The sequence below is a fragment of the Camarhynchus parvulus genome, chromosome 21 (genome assembly GCF_901933205.1).
Source record: "Camarhynchus parvulus chromosome 21, STF_HiC, whole genome shotgun sequence".
Lineage (NCBI taxonomy): Eukaryota > Metazoa > Chordata > Aves > Passeriformes > Thraupidae > Camarhynchus > Camarhynchus parvulus.
The window spans coordinates 3,499,078-3,519,605 of NC_044591.1; the positions used below are offsets into that span (position 1 = coordinate 3,499,078).

The 20,528-nt window shown below is 41.9% G+C and overlaps 1 protein-coding gene across 2 annotated transcripts; it reads right to left on the reverse strand.

Annotated features, from left to right (window-relative positions):
* Positions 1-962: 962 nt before the first annotated feature.
* Positions 963-18,329, reverse strand: LRRC38 (leucine rich repeat containing 38). 2 transcript variants are annotated; one of them, XM_030963842.1, is made up of 3 exons: positions 17,595-18,313; positions 10,109-10,195; positions 963-3,246 (listed from the first exon to the last, which is right to left on the reverse strand). In XM_030963842.1, the coding sequence occupies exons 1-3, from the start codon at positions 18,220-18,222 to the stop codon at positions 2,993-2,995; spliced, it is 969 nt and encodes a 322-aa protein (XP_030819702.1). In that variant the 5' UTR covers positions 18,223-18,313; the 3' UTR covers positions 963-2,992. The 2 variants fall into 2 exon arrangements, with proteins under 2 accessions (XP_030819702.1, XP_030819703.1); XM_030963843.1 differs by lacking the exon at positions 10,109-10,195 and having other exon boundaries at positions 17,595-18,329.
* Between the last annotated feature and the right edge of the window lie 2,199 nt (positions 18,330-20,528).

Genomic DNA, 20,528 nt, shown 5'->3' on the forward strand with positions numbered 1-20,528 from the left:
ATTATAAAAATCCCAGTTAGAACTAAATCCAAGCTCTGTCTCACTTACTAGCAGTTAGAGCTATGCAAAATCAATATTAATAGTTGGCAACTGCTAGTGCTTGCAATGAATCAATATTACTAACTGGAGGTGTTCAATAGCTCTGAAATGTACATTACTTACAGGGAAAACCAGAATTTAAAAATATCATTAAAGTTTCTGATCCAGAAAAAACCCTACATTGCAAAATCTCTTTGGTGTGATGGAGTATCCAGAATAGAAGCTTCCCAAATAAAGCTTTGCCAAACCCTGCTCTCCAGCTTGTGCTGCGTTGTGTGGGTGTCAGCTTGGTGTGCTCCTCTCTGCTCTGAGGGTGCCTCGTCCCAAACAGAACCAGAGCTTGCAGGGCTTTGTGTTGGGTTCAACAAAAAGCTACAAACTATAAACAAATTCACATTTCCTTCTGAGGCACCACAGCAGGGTGAGGTGAACCTGCAAGTGAGAGCAGAGCCAAAATAGCTGAGTTTGATACATGACCTCTGTAAATTACTGAGGGCACAAAGCCAGGAATTCATGACCAAGGGCAGATGTTTGCTGAGACATCCACTGGGGACTCCCTGGCAAGTTTGGTAGGACAAATCATTTTGCTGAGGGGTTGTGAGTTTTGAGTCCATAATCAGTGTGACCCAGTTTCCTATTCCACGACTGAACAATTTGCACAGCTCTAAATATAAAAGCGTTGGTAACAGATCTGTGTTTGTGGGAAAGGTAGGAGGCTGAGGAGCTGCACTGGGCAACTTGTGTTCCCAACCACCCCTCAAAACCTCCCTTAGAAAAGGTGAATCAGGCGCAGTTTTTGTCCAATTTCATTCCCTTTTGTCCTTTTTCATTGCCTTTTGTCCTTTTTCATGCCCACATACAAATAAACATCAAAACCCAGGTTGAAATTATAAATATATTTGTGTTGTTAATAATCATGGCACTACACAGTGAAAATCATGTAATTTCATTTTTCTTGAAGGAATTGTATTAGAATAAGACAGCATTGATACAGAATAGCCCCTCCTCGTCCTGCTTAATTCTGTCTTGGTGTTTTTTCAGAAGTAATAATCCTACCAAGGGAAGAAGAGTGCATTGAATGAACTGAAAATCTCTCCTGGCTGTGACCCCAGCGTGGTGCACACCCAGAGCAGCCCTGGCAGCCAAGGGAGGAACTGCAGAGCTCCAGGGCCGGCCCACTGCCCCGGGACAGACGGACAGGGCTGATCCCCAGGACAGATGGACAGGGCTGATCCCAGGGACTGACGGACAGGGCAGAACCCAGAGACAGCCCCCAGGACAGACAGACAGGGCTGATCCCCAGGACAAATGGACAGCGCTGATCCCAGAGACAGACGGACAGGGCAGCCCCCAGGACAGATGGACAGGGCTGAGCGCAGGCACAGCCCCGGGGCAGATCCCAGGACAGACGGACAGGGCAGATCCGAGGACAGCCCCGGGGCACAGCTCTCCCCCTGCAGCCCCAAATCTCTTCAGAGGGATCACAGTTGGAGTGCTGGTCAGGCTGTAGACCCTGGAGCTGAGGCACGGACAGACAGACAGACAGACTGTGGTTCTCTGAAGGTTTTCCAGCTGATCCCTGCTGGGGGGATCCCCAGGAGTGCTGATGGACCCTGTCACCCCCAAGCACACAGGGTGACTCCCTCCTACTGAGCAAGGCAGTATTTTGAACAAAGAGTGCTTTTCAAAAGAAATAATAGCATTTACAGTAGTTAAACAAATGCTACTTTTTATCAGCTCTAATTATTTTATAATAGCATACAGTCCTTAGCTTGCTTATCACTAGGTTGTTCATGACTTTAAGCCCTCACAGCTACTCTAGATAACAATTTAAATACACAGAGCTTTAAAAAAATATTTCCATTTCAAATATTTTAAAAATATACTTATCCTAAAAAGCTGTCCAGCACTATTCCAAAAATCTCTTGTAATAAATGTCTTTTTAAATGTTAACAAAAATATCTACCATCATATAGAAGAGCTCAAGTTTTGACAAATCTATAATACAGTCAGAAATATGTTGGGCCAGATTTCACTTTTGTTTATGCAGTTGCCAATTTGGATCATGGTGTTGATCTCATTTGGGTTATTCCAGTATAACCAGGAGCAGAATATAGCCCTTAGTGCTTTAAAATAGCTAAATGGACTGGATGCTGCAACAGCTACTGGGGAGGGAAATCCTTTACTTCACTGCATCTAAAAATGCGAAAGGATGTTAAATTTAGGATTTGTGCCATGACCAAAGAAGTGCCAGGCATCTGCAGTGGATGACTCAGATCCAGAATCATATTCATTTACAGAAATAATTTTTTTTTTTTTTTTTTCATTTTTGCTGAATGGTGCCTGCGGTTGCTGCCATTAAATGGAGGATGACTGTTTCTGGAGAACTTTTGTAGGGGGAAAATGCCAACCTTCCTCTCATGCTTTCTACAGTTCTAGGAATCATTTTAATTGCATTTTGTGGGAGTTTTAATGGAATCTCCCAGTACTTAGATCTAGGAAGGATACTATTTTGAATTGCTTCTGTATTTTCAACCTGAACCAGGTCCATTCATCCAGTCATTTTCAAAGTGTATCTCGAACAAGCTTCAAGCACTTTTGAAAATCCGCATTTCATCAGGACAATCTGGAAACTCATCTTTTAAAATACTGGAACTTTTTTTTTTTTTGTTTTGCTTTTCCCCCCTCTTTTCCTTCAGTCTTCAAGCTTAAATGCAGTGTTTGGTTAAGGACCATGGAAATCAGCCTGGTGTGATTGCAGCAGGGCAATGTGCAAGAAGAGGTGACAGTCCCAGCTCTGCCATTCCTGCCTGTGAAGAGCAGAAAAGATCCTTACACATTGTGAGTTTAAGTCATGTTTAAAGCTTTCACTCTACTTTTTTTTCCCCGCATAGACTTTGGCTGATGATCTGGTAACTGATAAACCAAGGAAAATTAAGGATTTTGATTAAGTTCAGTCCTCAGAGTCATCTTCATCTTCATCATCGTCCTTGCTGGGAGCACACCTTTGGAAGCAGTGCACCAGGGTGGCCAGGAAGAAGCTGGAGAGAATGGCAGCAATGGACACGGCCACTCCAGAGAAGATGATGATGAAAAGGTCTGTCAATGACAAACTGAATTTGCATTCACTGAAGCTGACCTCAGATAACTCGTTCAGAAAGATCCTTCTGTTCTCCACGGGCAGGGAGCACTGGATTTCATGGAGACCTGCAAGGAAGAGGAAAGGGGAACAAATCAGCAGAATGTTGATGAATTCTTTTGTTGTTCTGGGCAAGAGATTGAATGGCTGAAGAAAAGTTTTAGGGTTAATTCCAGGTTTATGAAATTGTACAATATTCAGGGAAAATGGAACAAAACCTGTCACTATCCAAAAACCATTTCACAGCTCCTTTGAGCAGCTCCTGGAAATTAAGTTATTTCATCTGCAGCCTTCCAGGGATCAGGTGTGATTTAGGATCATGATTTGGAGGAATTTAAAAAGTGAATGTTGAAACCTAGATGCATCTAAACCTGGAGACCTGAAAGCAATCCCCCAAAACAAACTCTGACTCCAAAACAGGGTAAGAGGGATACTGAGGTTCCTTTCACACCCTTCTGCATTACTTTTTTCCGTGTAGTTCCAAACTAGAGTTTAGTTTTGTTTTTGTTTTTTTTTTTTTCTGGTCAAACAAGGGTTTGGGTTTAATGGATGCTTGTTTGTCTGTGACCTGCTTCCTGCTTTTCTCTCTGGCTGCCCTGAGGCCATGCAGACTGACAGATATTGTTCCTCCCTGCATTACTGGAGAATGCCAAGAGCTGGGCTCTTTGTAGTGAGAGCGAAAACCCCCAGAGTTAGGAAGTGGTGAGAGCACAGTTGGGTCCTGGATGGTGAAAGCACACAGGTCACTGCGTGTGCCCAGCTCCCTCTTCCCGGGGGAACGTCAGGAGAGGGATTTCCAGGGCTGGAATGGAGTGAATTAAGGCAAGGCAGCTTTTGTCTCACTATTAAGGACATGAATGTGAAGGGGAAATGCAAGAATTGTGTGTTAATGACACGAGATCTGCTGCTGAGTTACTTGATCCCCTCCCTCTCTCCTGATGATCCCTGGGTTTTCTCTCTGGTTTGGGCTCTGCCTTGCTGCATGCACACACAGTACATGGCATTTCCATTCCCAGGTGTGCCACAGAGCCATGATGTCACTTTAAACAAGGAATGGTGACCATAAGATTCCCTCTGCAGTTGTGAATCACAGCTTTCCTGTGGCTGCACAGCTGTGCATGAGATGTTTTACTGTTAAACCTCGGGTTAGTGGTGCTGCCCTGACTGATTGTCTGGATCCAGCCCAGCCCAGCTGTTGTGTTGATTTGAGAAGGAGTTTAAAGTCAATTCCACTGTGGAACCAATTATCACCCTGACCTACTTGACCTTGTAATGACGATTATATTAAATTTTGATCCCTAAAAGCCATCCTGTATCTGTCGTGTTTGCCTAAAGTTCTGTGGCTTTCCTCCATTTATTTTATTTCCTCTTTCTCCTGCTGCTCTGACTGGGAATGTCCTGAGAGCTGCCCAGCGGTGCCAGCCCCAGCCTGGCCAGGGCTCAGTGGTTGCTGCAGGCACAGTGCTGCCCAAACCCAGGCTGTTTGATTTTGGTGTTCCTGAGCCCTGGCTGTGCACAGCAGATGGGAAAACCCCCCCTCCCCGAAAACAAGGCACAATCCAAAGGATATCTTTTTTCCCTGAACCTCAGAGAAAGAAAAAACAATTCTATCTCAATTGCTGTTCCCTTCACAGAGAAAAGCAAGGCACAATTTCCAAAGGATATTTCTGGGATTTCCTATTCTCTGAACCTCAGAGACAAAAAAACCAATTCTTATCTCATTTACTGCTCCTGTGTTGTTCACAAGTGGAACACAATGTGGAAGATTGTTTACCTGAAAGGAATTGACAATTGGATTCTGGTGTGAGTGTTTTGATTCACTGACCAGTTGGATCCAGGTGTGTGTGTTGGGACTGTTGCCTGACAGTCAGGAGATGCTGGGCAGTGGAATGGAGTTGGGTGCTTGTACAGATTCAGTTTAGATGTAATGTAATATAGTATAGAATAATATAGTGTAATAAAGTAATTAATTAGCCTTTGGATACCCGTGGAGTCAGGTGCATCATTCTCTCCCCACCATCGGGGTTGTCCTGCCTTTACACAACTTGCCATGAGATCTGTGAAACCTCCTGTCATTGGAACTGACCTGGAAAAGAAAGCAGCTGCATGGTTTCAAACATCCTCTGCATGGATCAAATCCGTTGATTTCCAGACTTCTGGAAATCTGACCTGCAATGTTCTTGTCTTCTGCACGAGCTGACACCCTGGAGCACCTGAGCATGTAGAGACTGAGGAGACACAAACCTGCCCCTCCAGCCTCCCCCTACAAACCTTCCTACTGAAACAACTGAGAGCTGGCCACCAATTCACATTTTCACTTCAGTAAGACTTGGAAGTAGCAGCCCTAGGCATTAATCACATCTGTCAGCAAAATGGGGGGCAGATGAACATCCTTCCCTATTCAAAACCATGAGGAATGAGTGAAAAGTTATAGGCTGGAATTTCAATACCTGTGTCTTTAAAATCAAATTTTAAAAAGCAAAGATTTTTTTTCAGTAAGTAAATATAATCCTGGCAGTAATCAAAGCAGTTGCATGAGTGCAACATACTGTAATTTCATTTGAAGAGGAAATTCCTTGCTAATATGAAAAGATCACTGCAGCATTTTGGTAGGAAAACCTGCACCAAGTGAATACAGCACCTACACAAATTCCATTTCACTTGTAGCAAGCACAAGAAAAAACAAGTTTCTGTACAATGGTGCTTCTGTAAAAGAAATCAGTCTTAGGTTAAGACCTCCTGAGAACTTCTGTTTTCAGAGCATCTGAGTCAAGCTCCTCAAAAGAAAGAGAGCACAGGTGACCATAAGCAACTCTACCTTTTAAAATTTCTATCCAGCTGCAAAAGAAATTCTCAACTGGCAGCATTTAAAATACCTCTGTGCTGGAGTGATGGGATGGAATATCAGATCTGGATAAGGGAGCAAGTGAAAAAAGAATATATTAAAAAATAAAGAGAGCAAAGAAGACTCCAAAAGAAAACTCTTGTCCTGAGCAGTTCTTGGTTTGAGAGAAAACTCCCCATGGTAACATTTGCCCAGGATCCCAGCCATGGGCAGGAGCTCACTCCTTCATTCCCTGCAGCTCTGCCATGGATCCAAGCTGACCCTGTGCACTGTGAGCTCCATTCCTATTTCCCTGCTGCTTTCACTTTACATCACAACACACAGAATGCAAAAGGAGCTGCAGCACACCAAGGCACTTAGAAGGTATTTCTTGTTATGAGAATCAGTGTACTGCCAGGATTTTGAGACTCATTATACAATAAGGAGAAATAAAGATGCTCCTCTCCATGTAGCCATGGGTACTGGAATCTAGGTCATGTTCTCAAACCAAATAGATAAGATGGGAATCTGCTACTTGCTTTATTCTGTGACAGCCCAACAGGCTTCTGTGGCCTCAAGTTTTTAGAGAATTGTTAGTTATTGGAATAACAGATGCCAGTAGATGAAACAGAGCCCCACAGGCCGGGCCAGGGGCTCAGTGGCTCCCAGCCTGCAGCTCCAGCCACCCTGTGCAGGCACCACCAAAAGGCAGGAGAGAGCTGAGCTCAGTCCACAGCCAGGGCAGCCCCTAAAGCTGTGTGGTGCAGTCGGGGCAAAATGCAGAGCTGGGTGGGAGTCAGAGCATCAGGGGGTAGCACGGTGGGGACGGACTGAGACCAGAGATCTCTGCAGCCAGGGCTTGGAACTTGGGGTTTATTGCAAAGGGCCTGGGTGCAGGGCACTGCTGGGAGCTGCCAGGCACAGCAGAGAGAAGAGAGAGGGAGAGAGGATGAGAGAGTGAGAGAGTAAGGGAGTAAAAAAGGTAAGAGAGTAAAAGGCAAGAGAGTGAGGTTCCCGTTACAATACAATAAATCTTCTTCTGTGTTGAACATTCTGATTCTCGCTAACCAATCTAGTACAAAATACAAATCCTAGAGCATTTCCATACAGCCTATAAGAATCATTACATTACCATACTGTGTTACATTTTAAACCCTAAAAACTCCTCTTTGGACCCTTCTGCCAAGCTGGCAGGGTCTGCTCTGACCCTTGGAGCTGTCTGCAGGCAGAGGGTGTTGTTTGATCAAAAGGGGATTGCCTTCAGCCAGCCACACCATTGTTCTCCAGTTGTTCAGTAACTGAGGCATCTCAAAGCTGCTTTCATTTCCATCTCGCTTATAGTTTGTATATGCTCAAAATCTTTTCCCAGGCAATCACATTTATAAGGCTTTCTGTTTCATCTTCCCCAACAGGTGGGAGCACAGGGCAGGGAGGGAAGGGATTGTTGGTCAGTCCTTTTGGGTGGATGTTTGTCTTTGCCGAGTCGTGACACTCTGAAAAACCCAGCACAGCCAAACAGCAGATTTTTTTGGACTCCAAAGAGAATTTGGAACAAACTGTTCATTTGGAGCAGCCAACAGTAAGAACAGCAGTTCTGTCTCTGGTGGCACAAGGAATTTCTCCTTCCAAAGCTGATGCAGTGCTTGTTGCACCAGAGCTTCCAACTCTTCACCTGAAAATACCATCACTGCAGGTCACACACCTGCTAAAGGTCAGAAATGGACAAACCCATTTCATCTGCTTCCTTCATAGACACACAGCCCTGGCTTTCCATCATTTACATTTAGGTTGTTTTTGTGACACAGGAGTCCTGAGAACTGATGCTCTGTACCCCACATGTCCTGTTCCATTGGCGCTACCAATAGATCCATCTCTGTTCTTCCCTTGGGCAGGAAGTGATTCCAGAGCAATGAACTAAAGAATGGTTTCTAGAAGGTGACAGTGTTAATTATGGGGTGTAGATTTTCCCTTTGTTTGACTTTGTTGCATCTAGGCTGGCTCAATCAAATCCCTGTCCCCACACAAAACCTCTAGAGGACACGAGATGCCATTTAACCTCAGGGCTCTGCTTTCTCATACTTTTACTTCAATGGTATTAATTTTTATAGTTTGTTTGTGGGGGTTTCCTGTATTTTTTTTAATTATTCTGTAGAATTTATTCTTTTAAAAACCAGCCAGGATTCTTGTGAAGGGCATCTCAAAGCAGTTTGGTATTTAGTGCTTGGCTGCAGCAAGAGAGCCTTTGATGACAGTTATATATATCCACCTCATTGCTCCCACAACATATTCAAGGAGTTGCTTCTTCATACCAAACAAAAGTGTAAATGAAATAACAAGTGTGAGTGTGCTATAAATACGCAGCTTGGGTTATTTTGGTCAGGGCCATCCCATTATCTGTAATGACTCCAGCTGTCCCAAGGACAATGTCACACACCCTGTATCCTTCTGCTCTGTCATCAAAAGAAGATGAATTGCGCTGGTGCTGATTGCTTTGAAATACCAGACAAGGCAGAGGTGCTGGATTCTACACAGGCTTGTCTCAACTCCGGGAAAATAAAGATGAAAATACAGGTATGCACCCTGAGGAACAGATTGTCTAAATAACATGGGAATGTGAAAATGCTGGAATTCCAGAACCACAATGTTAAAAGGAGAAGTGGGTTTTTAAAAAGAAGGAAAAAGAAGTGTGTTCATAAAGAAGTGATGCAGGAAGACTTGTTTCAATGAAATTCCCAAATAGGCTGCAGTACAATATGACTTTGAACACCTTGTGCAACTCCACCAAGTCCAGCACTTAAACCCTGCCAATAAATCTCAGGCAATTACGCTGCTGCTAGATCCTGAAAATCACTTTTTTGTTCAGGACTATGCCCAGGCTGAAATCTTTCCCTGTATAACTGAACCTCCTAGAAAATGGAAGCACCTAAAACCAGTCTGCATGCAAATAATGAACAATTTCCTTGTAAATTACTGAAAAGAGACACACAAGGCTGTAATGCCCCAAAGTTATAACTGGACTAATCTCACCATCTGAAAACCACCACAAAAACCCAGAGACCCTGTTTCATCTGAAACTGGGTCTTTGCAGCCATAATCCAGCCACGTTTCTCCCAGGTTCTTGTGCTCAGGAGTTTTTAAACCATGGAGTGTCACCGTTATATTTTCTGAAAAATCCCCTTGCCCAGGATTTCTCTCCTGGGAAGCTGAGAAGCCTCAGAGAAAAAGGAAAACAATATTATCTCATTTGCTTCTCCTGTGTCTTGCTGCTTTGGAATGAGGTTGGAGATTGTTTACTTATTGGCCAATTGTTTTTACTTATTGGCCAATCACTGTCAGGCTGTGTTGGACTCTGGAGAGAGTCACGAGGTTTTTTTATTATCTTTTAAACTTCTGTCTGTATCCTTTCTGTATTCTTTAGTATCATTTTAGTATAGCAAATTATAATATAATATAATAATTATATTGTATTATATTATATTATATTATATTATATTATATTATATTATATTATATTATATTATATTATATTATATTATATTATATTATATTATATTATATTATATTATATTATATTATATTATATTATATTATATTATCATAAAATAATACATTAGCCTTCTGAGAACATGGAGTCAGATTCATCATTTCCTGCCTTTGTTGGGGGACCCTGCAAATACCACAATGGAGTGGCTGCTCCTGCTTGTGCCAGGGGTTTTCCCTGGATATATTCCCTGGATATATTTCCCTGCTGCCCTACTGCACTGTGAGTTTGGGCTCATTCTCCTCCAGCTAAGGACAAGCATCAAGGGCATCACTTTCTCCAGGTCCACTTGACCCTGTTTTGAAAGACTCCTTGTGTCTTTCTGTCTCTGCTTATTTCTAATCCCTATGCTAAATATATTTTTGACTGGAGAACTTCTGGAATTCATTATCATTTCAATGTTTTGGTCTCTCTGTTAGCAGGCAGAGATTGCCCAGTTGTAATTTTGGATGCTGAGTTTAAAAAGAAAGGAAAAAAAGGGGAAAAAAAAAAAGAAGCAGCCTCAATTCTTTTGGGGTCTTTTAGAGTTCACAAAAAGCAGGTGCCAGGGCACAGAGCTTCTTACCATTCAGCAGTGGACAGCAGGGTGAGAAAATGCAAAGGCACACTGGGACATGCACTGGGATGTGTGGAAATACACCCACAGAAATACCTGAAACCATAAATGTTTGAATGAGCTGCATGCACACACATTCACTACTATGGATACAGGAAATATGAGAGCACTACAATAGGCCCTTTATTTTAGAGTAAAATTGGTATTTGCCCTTTTGTGTGGAATTTAGCTGTTCCCTCGTGTTGCTGAATGTGGTTGACACAGATTTGAAATGTTTAAATGTGGCATGTTGTTTCTTGTGTGGTATTTTGCTCCCAGCTATGGTTTGCCTTAGTCTCCCTAAACACTGTCACAAGTGTATTAATAAGCAATGAGAGAGGCATTGCCTCTGAAGTGAGATGAGATTTCATTGAAAATAGCCTTGAGCCATCAGAACAGTAAAGCTTAAAAAACTTGAAGCCTAGATTTAGGTCCCTAAATAAAACTTTTATGGCCAAGTGTCCTAAAGATTTGCAGAACAGCTTTAGCAGTTTTTCTCAATGCCTAAATACGAAGTTCAACATCAGGTGTTCACATCTGCAAATGCTGTCCTCACTTCTTCAAATCTGTGAAAGATGGAAGCACTCCAAATAACCTTAGGATGGAAGAAACAGAGTGAAAAGCCAGTGGCAGTCAGATCATTTTACTGAAAATGTCTGGGAGATCAAATTATATATTTATATATGTATATATAGAAACAGATTTGATGCGCTTGTTAAGGAATATAATTTCTGTGAGGAGTTTCTGCCTGAGAGGCATAAAAGCTGCTGAATGTGTGAAATGTCTTAGGGCTTTGAATTCCTTTCCAGACACACAGATCTTGTGTTCTGTCCTGGTGGTGTGGGAGCATGTGCATGATGCTGGGGGAGAGCTGGTGGCTGGACAGAACAGCCTGTCCTCCCCAGCTCAGCTCACTCAGCTTCTATATTGGTACATGCAGTTAAGGAGCCTTCTCTCCACTGCAGATGAACAAATAAGTGCTAATAAAGTCAAGAGGATTTGTAAAATTCTCAGTTTCCTTGCTGTTGGTTCAAACGTTAAGCAGAACTTGTTGTCTCGTGTCATTATGATGCTTTGTTTTGAAGAAAATACTTAATATGTTCTGTAAACTCATTAAAGGCGTGGATTAGTGAAATGAGAGATTGTTTAATTTATAGAATAAGTAATGCAATAGATCTCAGACTGGAATGGGATCACAGAAAGAGCCAAGAAGCAAGAGATGGTAACCTCGTGGCACGGAATGTCTAAACCAGCTGAGAAAAACCATTCCTTTCTTCTGGGTCTGGAAGGGCCTGGGGGGTAACTCCTGTGAGGGGCAGCTGAGGGAGCTGGGGGGGCTCAGCCTGGAGAAAAGGAGGAGCAGGAGGGACCTTGTGGCTCTGCACAGCTCCTGCCAGAGGGGACAGCCCCAGGTCGGGCTCTGCTCAAGGGAACAGGGACAGGAGCAGAGGGAACGGCCTCAGGCTGGGCTCAGGGTGGGCACAGCAGGAATTTCCCCATGGAAAGGGTGCTCAGGCCTTGGCAGGGGCTGTCCAGGGAGGTTTGGAGTGCCCATCCCTGGAGGTGTCCCAGGAAGGGCTGGGGACAAGGCGGGGACGGGTCGCAGGTTGGACTCGATGGCCTTAGGGGTCCTTCCAACCGCAGTGATTATATTTTATGATTCTCACTACACTGATTCACTTCTGAATCTCTCTTTTAGGACTGAATTCAGTGTGAATTTCCTGCTTACAGCCTCACTGTCACCTGCTCTTAGCTTTTTTCCCCTAACTTCTCTCCCTGCCATCCTTCTCCTCTGTTCTTTTGCTTTATCTGGAAATTTGCTGCTTCACCAGAATTTACTTCTCCATCCATTCCAAAGAGGTCTTGAAAACTACAGAAAGCTTTCAGGTAGCTAAACAGCATCTGTGTCACTAAAACCCTCCTGGAATATCTTAGAATTTTGTAGCCCCCACCTGGAGCTTTCCAAAATGGAGCAAGTGTTGGCCAAATGAGCCCTGAGCACCAGTCCTCACCTCAACTTTGGCTACTTCAATTTCAGACATTCAGAACATCTATTTTATTTATCACAGCACAAATCTATTTGGATTTCTGTCCCTGGCCACTTCTGAATGAGTTTTTCAAATCTTCCTGGAAATAAAAATGTGCAAAGGGTACCCATAAAAATGCTCAGTCCAAACTTTTGCTAAAAGTCTTTTTAATACTGTTTGTATAGAGAGCAGCAAAAATTTTAATTCTTGCAATGGGTAGTGGGGAATTTAAATAACTGAACAAATAAATTCATTAATCCCAGAAACTGGATACAACTTCCCAAACGTAAGGGGAAGAAAGGAACTAAAAAGCAAAATGAGGGCAAGATGACAGAAAGGAGACACTACAGTCACACCCCAAGGAAGTTCTTGCTTGAGTTCTAATTAAAAGTATGTTAAAAATACTTGAGTCATTAGCAAACAAGGTCACAGCTGCCCAAAGCATGTTCACAGAAAATAAAAATTAGCCACAGAGATGTCAACAAAGCCCCTCAATGTGGCCACTGCAGATTACTTGTATTGCTTTGTTACAGGCATTTATCTGAATCCAGTCCCTTCATCCTGATGGGATCCTCAGAGAGATTCAAGAAATGTCTTTTGCACTAATTTTAAACAAGAAGTTTCAGCAAAAATTTATTCCGTCAAAGCCCTTTGTGTTTAAACACTGAAATGGAAGGTTCATAACCCTCTGTTCTGTCATTTGCACCAGTGACAATCTTCTGCTGGCTGAGCCCTGAGTTTCAAACAGTATTACTAAAGGACTAGGTTAAAGATGAGGAAATAAAGAAAAGTGCAATTTTAGCCCAGATAAATGTGATGAACAACAAGCTCTGAAAGCAGAAAGAAGCCTGGCCAATGTGAGAAGTTGCTGAGTGTATTTTTGTAGACCAACTTAGGCATTTGTTCTGTCAAGGTATTTTTTTCATTCTATGAGTTTTCATGGCCCCATGGAGTAAAACCTTCTATGAAAGTTTTCTTTGTAGGGATAAAGATCTTACAGCAACTCCTCTATTAAAAAAAAAATCCTAAATTCTTAATATCCATACTCCTGCTGATAGGAAGGCTTTGATATGTACTGTTTGCCACCATATGCCATTCAGATGTAAAAAATGCCTACACAACCAAACATCCTTCTACAGAAAATCTTTATAAATGCTGTACTTAACCATTATGACCAACAGCAAACACTTTGTCTTCTCCAGGGAAAAGAACTTTTCTATTTTTTCCACTTATCACCATTACACTGCTCTTCACAGTTCCTTTGCCTTCTTTGTACTATGCTCACTAATTTGTTTTTAATCAATTACTGACCAGATCAGAGGGGGAAATTGGACTTTTGTTTTGCAGCATGAAGAAAATGCTGGATTTAATATCTCTTTATGGTAAAAAAAAAGTTTCTGCTGTTTTAAAGTGCTAGGTTTAATCACAAAATTTATAGTGCTGTTTTTTAACAAATTTAAAAATCTGCCTGCAAATTTTAATTATTAAATTTAATTAATTTAATTAATTAAATAAATTTAATTCTGCCTGCAAATTTGCCAGGATGAGGGTATCATCTGGGGATGGTATTCACCTAATGCCAGTCAAGCCTTTATTTAAAATTTAGGCTAGATGAATAAATGCTGAAATCTGTAAAATTATTGAAAGCCCAGCTGTTTGTGTGAAGCAACAGGTTGGATGAGCAGAGCCAGCTCAGCTGGGCAGAGCCTTTCCAGCCTTTTTAGCCTTTTCCAGCTGGGCAGGCAGAAGTTAGAACTTTACAAGCTATTTTCTGGTCCTGTGCCAGCAGGAAAATGGAGCCTCCCGCAAAACTAATGAGCTGAAGCAAAGCTTTTTTCCTATCACTGAGTCCTCCAGAAACCTTAATTACAGAGGGATAGAGCTTCAGGATCAATTATCCAGATTTCAGCTCACAGAGACAAAACCCCCCTTTTAAAATCAACTCGGTGTTTCTTTTGTAGAAGCCAAGGGCAGCTTGGGCTGATGAGCTCCCTGCAGGGCTCAGGGGAGGTGGAGCAGTGCCTGGGCTTGGGGAATATTCAGCTGCTCAGGGACTCCCTCAGAAAGGCACATTCTACTGCTTTAGGTGTCATTCTGTGAAAAGTAAATATATTATATTGTATTATATTGTATTATATTATATTATATTATATTATATTATATTATATTATATTATATTATATTATATTATATTATATTATATTATATTATATTATATTATATTATATTATATTATATTATATTATATTATATTATATTATATTATATTATATTATATTATATTATATTATATTATATTATATTATATTATATTATATTGTATTATATTATATTATATTGTATTATATTATATTATATTATATTGTATTATATTATATCGCATTGTATCATATCGTATCATATCGTATCATATCGTATCATATTATATTATATTATACGGCTCTACACAGATATTTACTATATGTATTACTATTGTATTGATAGATATTTACTATTGTATTGATTACTAGTGCTGTATTCACATTTTAACTGCTTGGTAAATGTAGTTTTGTAGTTGAAATGTAACTTTTGTGGTTAAAATAATTTAACTTTGACTTTCCAAAAGTTGTTTTGCAAGGCATGCAAGTGTGGTCGTGTATTTCAAAAAGTCATTGAGGCAATCTTTCCTTTTTGGGGTTGGTTTTGTAGTCACCTTTGTGAAGAATGTTTTGGGGCTTTATTAAAGGAGACCGTTGTCAGTGTCATATTTTCTGAGAAATCCCTTTGCCAGGATTTCTTCTCCTGGGAAGCTGAGAAGCCTCAGAAAATAATGAAAACAATAATTATCTGATTGCTTCTCCTGTGTTTGCTGCTTTGGAATGTGGTCTGGACATTGTTTACCAACTGGTCAATGTTTCATTGGTGAATTGTTTTTACTTAATGACCAATCACAATCAGCTGTGTCGGACTCTGAGGAGTCAGTCATGAGTTTTTATCATTCTTGTTAAGCCTTCTGTCTGTATCCTTTCTGTACTCTTTAGTATAGTTTTAGTATAGCATATAATAACATAATGAGACAGGCAAATACTTGATTCAAATGGAGCAAACTTAAGCAAACTTAAGCTAAAGCATCATGAAAAGTGGGATAACAGGTTTGGTTTAGAAAGAATCCAGATCAAAGTTTCACTGGCACAGAGAGGAAAAAACCCCAACACTTTTTCCTCAAATCACTTCTTTAAAACAGCTGACCTGCAGCTAAGAATATTCAGGGCAATAGATGAGTATACTAGAAAGATGCTCCCCAAGGTCACAAGCATGGGACCTTATTAAAGATAGAGGGTATTATTTTTTTTATTTGTTGTTTTAGTTTTTTTTTTTTTTATAATATAATTGTATTTTTTGGTTTTAAGTTATTGGGGTTTTTTAAAATGTAGTTTTTGTGTTATAGGAAAAAAATAGGTTTTGTTTATGGTTATGTAAGAAAAGTTTAGTTAAAGGTTATTTTATTATTTTTTTATTTAGGATTTAAAAAATATTTTTATTTGTTTAGATTTTTACTATATTTGTTTCTTTTCTTCTATTTTATGTTTGGGTTTTTTTGTTTAAATTAAGGAGGATTAGTGTTTTGTAAAGTTTTTATTGTTTTAGAAAAGGGTTAAAATCTTGGGATTTGTTTGTTTAGAATTTTTGTGGTTGTTGGGTATTTTTTATTGTGGTTTCTTTTGGTTGGTTGTGTTGTTAGTATATGATATTAAATTTTAAGGTGGTATGAGTACAGGTATACTTATACTTAAGTATAAGTATATACTTAATGTAAGAATATACTTTCGCAAGCATGGGAAGAACCTGAATAAGTGACTGCAGAGTCTGAGCCTGGAGTGCCAGGGCACAGGAGAAGAGCTTCAAACTGACAGGGAGGAGGTTTAGATGGGATATGAGGAAAAAATCCTTCCCTGTGAGAGGAATAGTGGATTTGTCTTTACAAACCAGCTGTGGGTCTGCTGGTAGATAAAACCAGCACTGGGAGATAAAAGAAACAATGGGAAGGATTCCACTGATTGATGGATGGAAAAAGATATTTGCTTTTACAAATAAACTTTGGGTTTGCTGATAAATGAAATTAGACATTGAGAGGTGAAAGAACCAATGGGGAAGAAAAACCCCTAAATTCCCTAAGAATTAAAAATTAAAAGGGAGGGTTATACATTAGAGGGAAATCTTCAGTATCAGGTGTTTTGGGAAGTCTGTGCCTCTCAAGTACCCCAGTCAATGGGGAAAGAGAGAAGGGAAATGTGGCTGGGAAATTGGGATAAAAAGGAGTTTGCATCCTCCAAAAATGGGAGAGATCCCAGAGGAATGGCCCATGGCCTCTCCCTTTAGTGGAATAAAGTCAAAGGACTCCTCTGTCTCCTTTTTGGACATAAACCTCTGGCGTTTGTAAATTGATTTTCCTGACACCTGTGAGGGTGGGGAGGCCCTGGCAGAGCAGCTGTGGCTGCCCCATCCCTGGATGTGCTCCAGGCTTGGTTGGATGGGTTTGGAGCACGCTGGGATTGTGGAAATTGTCCCCTCTGTGCCCTCCCAAAGTTCCCTGCTCCCAGCAATCTGCCTTGGGGAGCAGCTGGTGCTGCTCAGTGGCAGGAGGTGATGCCCTGGTGCTTATTGGGAGACATGAAGTGTGAGATGATCTCTTGCTAAAGCTGGATCAGGAGAGGCTTTGGGGTCTGGTGGGACATGTGGAGCAAGAGTCTGGATTCCCTAGACATGGCAGTCTTAACACTTTTATTTTTCCCCCCCGTGCCTTTCTAAAAATGACTGGCTCAAATAACAGGATTATATATCTTGCATTTTGGGGGGTTCTAAAGGCACTTCAATTTATTTCTCATATTGGAAGCCGTGCTTTTTTAATGAAAAGAGCCCAAATCGAGATGCTGAAGTATTTCAAACACAGAGCATCACAACTAAATACTTCCAGGAAGGGGCTGATGATCACAGTTGCATAAAATGGGGATTTAACTCTTTTGTAGCAGCTGCATAACTGATCAGTAAAATGAGAGGAAAAACAGTTTTCCTAAGGAGCTGGCACAGAATATTTAGCTGCTCAAAGGGCTTATTGTAGAAAATGTATTTACCAGAGAGAAAATGAAGTCTGCAAGAGAACCAGCTCTGGGCTGAATGGATTTGAAAAGGCTCTTTCACTGCCTATGCAAATTTAGTCTATAAATCAAAATTATTAGGGCTTAATTTCTAAATTTTAGAATTTTAAATTTTATTTCTTAGGTGGGAGGAGGACCTGCTGCTGAAAGAAGCCAACATGAATTGAAGGGGCTGGTTTGTTGAAAGCATGCAATGACAGCCTGAGCAAAGTGAGGCACAGAGACAATGGGAGCAGGAACCCTCCTGCCCTGCCAGGCACACACACAGACACTCTGAGAGCCACGGAGCTTTACCTTTCTGCAGCTTGGATGCATTGTCCTGGATCCAGCTGAAGAGGTTGGCAAAGTCACAGTCACACACCCAGGGGTTGCCCTCCAAGCGGATGGTCCTCAGCGAGGGCAGAGCCTCCAGGGCTGCCACGTTCAGGCTCTGCAAGTTATTGTCGTTCAATTCTAACACTTGGAGCTGGTCCAGGTTCTCAAAAGCAGCCTCGTCCACATCCACCAGGTTGTTGTTTCCGAGGCTCAGTTTTATCAGTTTCTCTGCTGATCTGAATATCCCAGCATCGAGCTGCGTTAAATTATTGTAGCTCAAGTCTAAATACACCAGTTTGGTAGAACTGCTAAAAGTGCCCTCTTCTAAAGAGGTGAGGGAGTTATTCCTGAAGTCCAAATAGACCAGATCTCCATAAAATATAAAGAAATCAGCTGGTATTGCCTGAATGTTGTTATCAGCTATCAGAAGTTTCCGTACATCCAATGGGAAGGGATTGGGAACACTTGGGAGTCCTTGATCCCGGCAGTCTATGGTGTGGTAGTCCATACAGCTACAAACAGCAGGGCAAAGATGAGCCCCAGGCAGGAGAAGCAGGCAGGCAAAGGCAGCAAAAGGCAGGAGGCAGGGAGGGAAGCATGGCAACATCGTCAGGGATCTGGAGGCTGTGATGAGCAGCACTTCAGGAGAAAGACATTTTGCTGGGCTGCACAGGAGTGCCTGGTACTTGTGTGTGTGTCTGATTGTATCCAGGAGATCACATATCATCACAGATCCGATAGCAGCAGGCTGGAGGGGGAGGGAGGAGGGAGGGAGGGAGGCAAATGTGAGGATTTACACTGCCAGGATATTGTGATGCTGTACAGGGTGAGGAGAGCGATGATTGGGTACAGGGAGGATCTTTCAAAGGACTCCCTTGCTTTTGTGAGCTAAAAAAAGCCCAGAGCCTGTTTGAATATTTGCTGTCTATTCCAGCAAAGGGGGAATCACACCTGATCCTGTGACTCTGGCAGCAACAGCTTCTGCTTAAAAAGCCCCTCAGGTAAAAATCCCCGATGAGAAATGAGATCACTCACCGTGCTGCTCAGCAGGAGCCTCCATCAAGGTGAGGGTGAAATGCAAGTGAGGGTCAGGCAGTGTCCTGGATGTCTGCTGAGGTCACTTATTGTAGAAAATATATTTACTAGAGAGAAAATGAAGTCTGGAAGAAACTGAGGGCAGGTTTCCCTTTTGTTTGTGAAACCGGGAGCAGAAGGGGGCAGCCCAAAGACAAGGAGCTCTGCTCTGTGCTGTTTCTGGATTCCTCAGCTGTTAGAGCAAGCCTGTTCACATTATCTAAATATGACTCAAGATCTTTTAACCAAGAAGAATAACCTACAGCAGCAACAAGGTCTCCAAAGTGAGGGGCTTTTCGTTCCTGTTTTAATGACCCAGAAATCCACTTTCTATTACAGCACCAGTAATGTCTGTTGGGCCACATGAAAGTGCAAATTGTGGATCAAACCTTTTACTGGTGAAAATTGAATGGGTTTTCTTCATTTTCAGGGGGTTGAAATATTTGACAGTCAATCTGTCTGTCCTGTGGGGCAGCAGAAATGATTTTGCAACAGGGCATCTCTGTTTTCCTGACATCCTCAAACTCACACAGGCAAGTCCTCAGCCAGCTGCACACTCAGCTTTTAACTCCATCCCTCCCTCTTCATGCAGGGAGCCTGCAGAGCTGGGGTCACACCTGTGTGCTGTGATGGAAGATTTTTCTAGATGCAGATGGTATTTGGTTATCCTGATGTGGAGAGCACAAAGTCAAACACCTTTGGCAAGCTCTTTCTTAGGTCAAAGAGAGGCCAGAAATTTCAATTTAAGGTCATATTTTAGAACTGGATTCAGAGGATTTTTCATCCAGAATAGGGGACAAAAATTTCCTTCTCAGACAGCTTCTCCTCTGAGATCCCTGTGCCTGAACTCAAAGCAGCATCCCTCACCTCTCCTTTGGTGTGAACCTAAAACACTGAACAGGGAACAAAGAGGGAGCCACACTGTTCTCAGCAGCACCACTGACAGAAAAAGATGGAATGGGCACAGATTGGAAACCATCTGAACACAAGGAAACACTTCTCTGGCTGTGAGGGTGGCCAGGCTTCCCACACAGGTTGAATTTCAGCCCTGGGCAAGCTTGCTCTGACTCTGCTTGAGCAGGGCACTGGACAAGTTGATTTCCAGAGGTCCCTTCCAACCCCAGTATTTCCCTGCACTGCTCTTGGGAAAGGAACATGTCAAGGTTTCTGCCTTTGAGTACCTCTCTCACATTTTGCCACACACCTTGTTTCTAATTCATAGGTTTTTTCAGCTAAACCACCTTGAAACAGCCTCTAGATCCCTCCCATAAGGACACATCCTGCTCCAGGTGCCTTTCAAGTCTTAAATTACCTTGAAAACACCACCCAGAAAGGAATGGGCACACCGGGGTAAAACCCAAATAAATTCCTGAGGTGATTATTTAAAGTATTTACCTTTAAATTACAGGGGAAGTGGCAGTTTGACAGGCCACCTCCAATTAGAAAAACCCAAATATGCAAAATAACTCTTAGGGGGGGTCAGGATTCATTGAATTGGCATCACCAAGTAACTGCAACTGGTATTTCTCATGCAGAACTGATGCTTTTTATATTGCAAACAATTGCTCCTCTGCAATCCACTGGTTTTCTGCGCCTAATTTAGCAAGGCTTTAGGTCAGAGCTAAAGATGTTTCTAACCCAGGAAAGCAGAACTGCTTTGATGTCTTTAGCAAGGTGGTTTTATATGGATAGATTCAGCTCTCTGTTAATGTCAGGTATTTATTCACAGGATTTCAGGGGCTCCTCCTCTGCAGACCCCCCCCTTTTCTGTCAAGTGCACAGAATCAGGATGTGACATTTTCATTTCCAAGATGCCTCAGCCTTCACAGATGGGAGACT